The sequence below is a fragment of the Austrofundulus limnaeus genome, unplaced genomic scaffold (genome assembly GCF_001266775.1).
Source record: "Austrofundulus limnaeus strain Quisiro unplaced genomic scaffold, Austrofundulus_limnaeus-1.0 Scaffold82, whole genome shotgun sequence".
Classification (NCBI taxonomy): Eukaryota; Metazoa; Chordata; class Actinopteri; order Cyprinodontiformes; family Rivulidae; genus Austrofundulus; species Austrofundulus limnaeus.
The window spans coordinates 1,889,751-1,896,560 of NW_013952484.1; the positions used below are offsets into that span (position 1 = coordinate 1,889,751).

General features: G+C 44.3%; 1 protein-coding gene across 5 annotated transcripts in view; it reads right to left on the minus strand.

Annotated features, from left to right (window-relative positions):
- Positions 1-6,253, minus strand: part of syne1a (spectrin repeat containing, nuclear envelope 1a) — a gene marked incomplete at its 5' end in the record, with an annotated part of 30,007 nt that extends 23,754 nt beyond the window's left edge. For all 5 annotated transcript variants that reach the window (XM_014011601.1, XM_014011599.1, XM_014011598.1 and 2 more), the window contains 18 exon segments: positions 629-863; positions 1,057-1,151; positions 1,234-1,381; positions 1,466-1,620; positions 1,759-1,905; positions 1,985-2,167; positions 2,820-3,024; positions 3,560-3,693; positions 3,789-3,959; positions 4,041-4,196; positions 4,269-4,424; positions 4,524-4,700; positions 4,787-4,936; positions 5,025-5,207; positions 5,299-5,431; positions 5,514-5,710; positions 5,849-5,980; positions 6,080-6,253. In XM_014011601.1, the coding sequence (XP_013867055.1) occupies positions 629-863; positions 1,057-1,151; positions 1,234-1,381; positions 1,466-1,620; positions 1,759-1,905; positions 1,985-2,167; positions 2,820-3,024; positions 3,560-3,693; positions 3,789-3,959; positions 4,041-4,196; positions 4,269-4,424; positions 4,524-4,700; positions 4,787-4,936; positions 5,025-5,207; positions 5,299-5,431; positions 5,514-5,710; positions 5,849-5,980; positions 6,080-6,253 (2,931 nt within the window).
- Between the last annotated feature and the right edge of the window lie 557 nt (positions 6,254-6,810).

Consider the following 6,810-nt stretch of genomic DNA (forward strand, 5'->3'; position numbering starts at 1 on the left):
ATATTAAAATGTTTAATGTAAATATTTCAAATTAAAAAACTGTAAAAATATATTTGATAAAATACAGTACAAATAAAGTAAAAAACATTTGAAACCAGAAGCTGATCTTCATATTAGTGACAAACAATAACAGTAACAACAGCTTCTTGACAAGTTTAAATTTTTTTTAAATACAGTCAAAATGTTTAAAAATAAACTCCAAAAATTTATTTGATAAAGTGCAAATTAAAATATAGCTGTATCTGCAACCATATTTAATAATGTGAACTTTTAAAATATTGCATGGGAGAACCAGAAGCTGCTCTTCATATTAGTGACAAACTTTGGTGTTTTTTGACGAGTTGCCTTCATTTTTGCTTTCTTTTAATTCAAAATAGGTTTCCATTCTCAGCAGGTATAAGGTTTTTCTTCTACATGTTAAAAAAAGTTGTTAAACATCTGAGTGGCGCACTACCGCTACTAGTGGTGAGAAAGTGTATTGCACCTTATTCAAAATCGATGCGGTCCCGCGGCTCAAAGTTAAAAACTGTTGTTCTTTTGAGGCCCATAGCTTAAGAATCTCTGATTTAAACAATCCTAAAAATACATTTTCAGTCATCTTATAAATGAAATTTTAAAATTAACTCACCTGTATTTGACCTAATACGTTTCTGGCCTGCTGCAGGGCCACTGGTTCTCCTGGCTGGAGGACRTCCGGATCACAACTCACTTCCTGCAGCCAATGCCGCAGCTTTTCTGACATCTCCCTGTAGTTCTGCCACTGGTGCACCAGACTGTCGATGATGCCTCTCCGCTGCTGCGCCCGTCTCACCACACACTGCCACTGATTGCTCAGCAAGGCCAGTTTCACGCTGAAGTCATCGCTGTTGGAGTAATAAAGCACATTAGTTTGTCACAATTAAATAAATTTTACCTTAAATTCCACATTAAAAAAAACAAACAAAAAAAGTCATGATGATGATGATGAAGAAATAAATAAACCAATATTTGGTTTCGTTTTCTACTGAAGTGACACAAAAAGAAAAAAAAATTCCACATTTAGGACTGCATGTCAACCTGTCGTCCACTTGTCCCAAGTCCAACAAACGATGCCCGTCGCTGATGATGGAGTAAAGAATCTGCTGCCTGCTGAATATTTCTGCCTGGAACAACTGCAAGTTCACAGCAATTACTAAAAGCACCGTAGGCAATCTAGAAGATACGAGCACATAATAAACACATCTGCTGTCTGACCTCGTGGTCTCTCTGTTGCTCCATCAAACTCTCCAAGTTGCCCGAAATCTCWGCAGCCAGTTTCTGTTCAGTCTGAGACAGGAAATCCATCCAGGCCTCACACTTCTGGAGGAAACTCTGGTGCTGGAGCAGAACTGACTGCAGTTTGCTGGAAACGAGCAAAATGAACGTCAGAAAGTGTTGAGATGGAAGTTTTCACAGAGTTTAGGGAAATGGAGGAACGTCGAGTTACCTGAACCTCTCTGTGAGGTGAGCCGAGTGAGACGCCCAGGCTCTGTTGAGGCTTTGGAGCCGTTTAACGTCTTTGTCGCTGACTGGTAATCTGTACATCAACTCATTAACACGCTCCAAGTCTGGAGTGAGACTGCTCAGCTTCAACAGATGCTCCTATAAAAACAATACAGTCAGGCAGACGAAGGTCTTTTTTTTCTTTTTTTTTTTACCAAAACAAATGCATGATCAGTTTATTTTAAAAAAATATAACTGACCCTGAAGCTGGAACACAGAGAAATAAATAATGCGTACCTTAAGTTCTTCCATGCGTGTCTGGACYACCGTGAGTTCTGGTGAACCCGCTGAGTCCGACTCCTTCAGCACTTCCTCAGCCTCCCTCGCTCTACTTATCAACACATCTAGTTGCTCCCTGAAACCCTCGCAGGCTTGAGATCCGTGCTGAAAACGCAGACGGACACGGTGAGAAAAATGGACGTTAGCTCGCCGACATCTCTTCATCGGCGACAGCAGATCCTACCTGCAGGGCTTCCCGCTGCCTGTGGAGGGCGTGCTCGAGCGCTGCTAGGCGATGAGCGAGCGACAGGTGGTCGGACGTGAGCGAGGCAGAGGAGGAGGCGTCGACTCGGCTCCTCAGCTGCTCGCCGAACACTTGCAGCTGCTGGAGGGTCTGCTGCGCCGGATCTTGGTCGCTCAGGCAGTCCTGGTGAGGAAACCGAACGTGATAAGATCCCGTGAGAGGAGATAGACCAGCATCAAACAGCTCAAAGAAAAAAACATTATTTATGTTATAAAGTGAGCTGAATTGGTCGTGATTTGATTGTGAGGAGAAGTGCGAGAATCTGCTTGYTTTGTGGCATTTGCGAGCAAAACAAAAGTGGGACAGTCTTTAACAGTCACTGCGGCAGCACTAAATTCTTTTGTCACTGACTAGCAACGGTTTGCATCAATGGCTCTCTGCTTACAAAATTAGGGCTGTGAAATTATGCTCCGACACGCCCAGCATGACACTGTGGGGGGATCCCTGTAGTGTAAATCAGGGGCCTGTCTATCCCTTTGCAGGTTCCCCTCTGAAAGGCCTTTTGTTCGACTGCCTTGCGAGTTTACATTCAAGCAGAGAAAAGGACAGGGTGCAATTTGGTTTTCATTTGCGAGGACAGAGTCTTTGTGAACTCGCGCAGTGAGCTGACAACACATTTTCTTGCAATTCCTCTAACGGAGTGAGCAGGAAGAACCTCCTGGTAGGGCACGGAAAATGGAAAAGTAACCTATTGTTTGATTTGGATCCTTAAAGACAACAAAATGTAAAAGATGAAAAATGTTTACAAAATCAAATGCTGAATGACTCTACTTACGTCACAGTTTTTGGTCCAGGCGTTGCTCTCCTCCTCTGTGATCTCCCTGTCAGTGGCGCTCCTCAGCAGACGTTCGGCGCGCTCTTCCTGTTTCTGAACGGCCGTCAAACACTGGCTGTACAATGACCTGTAGCGCTGCCACAGACCCAACAAGGCCTTACTGCTCCTCAGCTCTTCTGAGATCTGTTCGAGTAGATGGTTCCACCTAAAAACGAGAAAAGGGTTACAAATCTATCGTCACTTTGTTCACAAAGCACCTTTAAAACTGTGGTTTTAAAGGTAATATGAACCAAGGAGCTGTACAAGTTAGGTCAAGCAAACCAAAATCAATAAAATGTTTTTGTTTTTTTACTAAAAAAGGGTAAAAAGCAGAATTAAATTCCCAATTATAGCACAAAAAGAACTGTAAGAAAATTAAAGTTGTGTTTTTTAGCTATTTTTATTTGGCTAACGTAGATTAGCTGTGGTAGCCATCTGGAATCAGGTTTATATCCAAAGCTATTCTGTTTTGAATCCAATCCAGTGATCATTTTCTCGTTAAGACTGGACCCCAAAGCCAACATGCAAAATAAGAACAGAACTGGGCCGAGGATGGATCCCTGTGGAACTCCAAATATGAGTCTGCTGCTGAAAATGACAATTTATCTGTTTAAATGCTCTTATCTGACTGTTAAGACTTAAATCCAGAGTAGATTAGAACCTCTAATCCACACTTAAATAGATGGTTGTGTAATTGCTACCTGATGTTAACATTTTGAAGTGCTCTGTTGAGGGTTTCAGCTACAGATGGGTGACATTCGGTCAGCAGCTGATGAGTTACAGATCCAAACTTCCTCAGACTGCTCTCCTGCTTCTCCATCTCCTCCTGTAAGTTCTTTAGGACACGGAGAAAAGGTTAGATTTTCAACACGTCTGCCGCTTTTTTCCCACAACAAAAAAGCAAAAAATAATAATTTCTGGAGTCCTTACCTCCAGACTTTCCACCTGCTGCTGCACTGCCTCTAAAGACCCGTTAAGGAGTCGCAGTCTGGAAACTGAATATCTCCCCTCCATCAGGTAGCCATTGATTTCTTCTGAAGCTCGCCGGTACAGAGTCCACTGCTCCAGCATGGACCGCAGACTCACCTTCATCTGACTTATCTGATAAGAACAATCAGTAGAGTTTGTAAATGTGTGTGGGGGGAAATTTAGGAAACCGACAAAGTGGTAGGAAGAACTCACCATGTGGTCCAAATTAGCCCAGGACTGGTTCAGTCCTTTGAGGGTCTCCTTCACAACTGAGCAGGCTTCACCTTTCTTATCCTGGATCAGAGCATTCCCTCTTTCCTCTGCTTTCTCTAAATCTTTCTCTTTTTCCTTCACTAGGTCCTCCAACTCCTGGTACAAAGATTAAGACGTTTTTTAAATATTTTTTTATGTTATGTATGATAAAAAATCCAGTGCACCTACCTGACAGTCCTTTAATGCATTCTGCACTGATGCTACGTCCTCTATCCTGTGCTTCTTCTTTAATTTCTCTTCCTGCAACGTGAGCCAGCTTTTCAAAGCCTGGACTCCGTTTTCGTGCTCCAACCAACCTTCCACAAGTCCTTTCAAAAGCTGAATCTAAAAAAAAACCCAAAACACAAATCAAAACAATTTTAAATTTAAGAGCTGGCCCATAGAAAGTAGGAACGGTTTATTGAAATGTGAACATTATTGTACTTTTTCAGTAATAAGCCCCTGAAGTATCTGCCATCTTCTGTTCATAGCGCCCAGCTTCTCAGCAAAGTCTGTTTTGTCGCTGCGTTTTCCCTCCACATCCTGACTGCTGATCTGCAGCACAGACTGGTTCACAAAGTCCACCGTCAACTGCTTACAGGTCAGATCTATACGGAAACCCTGAGAGATAAAGGTGAGACAGTGAGACCGCGATAAGAGTGACAAAATCAGTTAAAAGGAAGGACAATAGGAGGTTTGTTTTGTACCTTGTACTTCTGCAGAAAGTTCTGGACCACCTCCGAGCCCACAGCCCCCATGATTTTGTTGTGATCTTCCTCTATGATGTTCTCCATGAGAGAGATCCAGCTCATCAGCTCTGTGATGGCGTGTCGCGATGCCAGCTTCTCCATTTGCAGCTGACACAGAAGAGCAGATGGGTTACAATAAGAAAACAAATGTCGCAAACGCCCCAGTTACGATTAGAAACTAAATCACTCCTGAGACCTGGTGCAGCTTCTCTTGCACTACAGGGATACGCGTGAGCAGCTCGGCCCACTGCGTGTCGATTTGGCCCTGCGCCGTCCTCAGACCGGCCGTGTCCACTCTTTTCAGACGCAGGAGCTGGTTGCCCGTGCTCAGCACAGACGAACGCAACGACGATTTGGCATCCACCTCTTTGGAAAACTCCTACAAGACGGAGAAACCCGAAAGATAGACTTCAACCAAAGACCTCTTAAACTAATCAGATTATGTTGTACAAAAGCAGAAATGACCCAACCAGGAAGGCACACAGGTGGTCTCTAACAGTCTCCAGCTCCTGAGGTACTGTCACCGACTGGGTGGTCCAGAACTCCAGCCTGTCGAGAGCAAACTGCAACCAGTAGCTCAACTCTGCAGATTCCCTCAGGTACCTTAAACAAATAAGACTGGTCAGGCTTTGAGAGATAATCAGGAGTGATGACAAAACAGAACTCCGTAACAGCGGAGCCTGACCTGCTCCAGTGTTTGAGCGTGGAGTCGAGTCGATGCAGCTCCTTGTTGACTTTAGTGGTGGAGGAGAGCCAGTGATCGCCCAGCTGGGTCAGCTGGTTCTCCAAGTCGGAGCAGCCGACGGACAAGAGAAGTCTCTTGCCCTCCTCCAGAACCTGGTACAGCTGCGGCTGATGCTCTGTGAGGCTCGTCTTCAGACGCTAGTCAGACGGTTAATATCTTAGACTCACTTGTTTTTTTAGGGAAATTAAATTTGTAATCTTTTGTTGCATTAATTCATTTATTTATATGTGTGTGTGTGTGTGTGTGTGTGTGTGTGTGTGTGTGTGTGTGTGTACCTGGTAGAGACTGATCCTTTCAATAAGCCTCTCTTCTGTCTCTTCAACCAGACCCACAGTGGGGATGCTGCACTCCACAGCCTCCAACTGTCTGCACAAAGCCTGATAATCCTCCATCAGCCTGCTCCACGACTAATTAAAAAAGAGTTCATTTAATTTAATGCAGTGTTGTATTTTAGTTCAGAATGTTCAAAGCCCACTTTTCTCAATGTAATTAAATATTATTCTCACCTCCAAGATGCCTTCCAGCTCCACCCCCCTCCTGTGGGCTTGTTTAAGCACATTTTGGGCCAAAGTCATGGTTTCTTCGAGGGTTTGGTTTTCCCTCTGCGCCACCAGACTCGACACTTTACTGTAAAATGTCTGGGTGAGGATCATATGGCATTCAAGTCCCTGGAAAAACTCCTGTATTGAAAAAAAGAAGTGCGTTAAAGTCTGTTAGGAAAGAAAAGCACATCCTCGTCTCTTCTTCCACTGTTCTTCTGACTACTGGTGTGCCTCAGGGCACTATCCTTGGACCTGTGCTGTTCCTTTTCAGTCATTTCACTCAGTACAACACACAGTTGTATATGGGACACGTGCGCCCTCGCGTGCCTGGCTGAAGCCACCTCTATTCACGTCTTTTAGACCGGTGACGTGGTGACGTTGAACGTCGGGTGACAGGCTCCGCCTTCACCCTATAAGTTCGGAGTCACCAGTGTCATTACTCAGTTTTATCACCCTTCACCTCGCGATAGTCACCTCTAAACCTGAGCTCACATAGCTGCTGCTAATTAGCTCAGCTTCAAAGGTTCTTAGGCTAGCTTCACTGGTGCTAACCGCGCTACCTGCTGGTTCGTGTGTCTGCCGCTCGATGCTACTTAAGTGACCTTTATTTTCTGCTGAAAATCTGTTTTGTGGTTTACGATGAGCACAAAACCACCTTCGAAGAAGCCGAAGTCTTCTGTTCGCCCCTGTCCTCA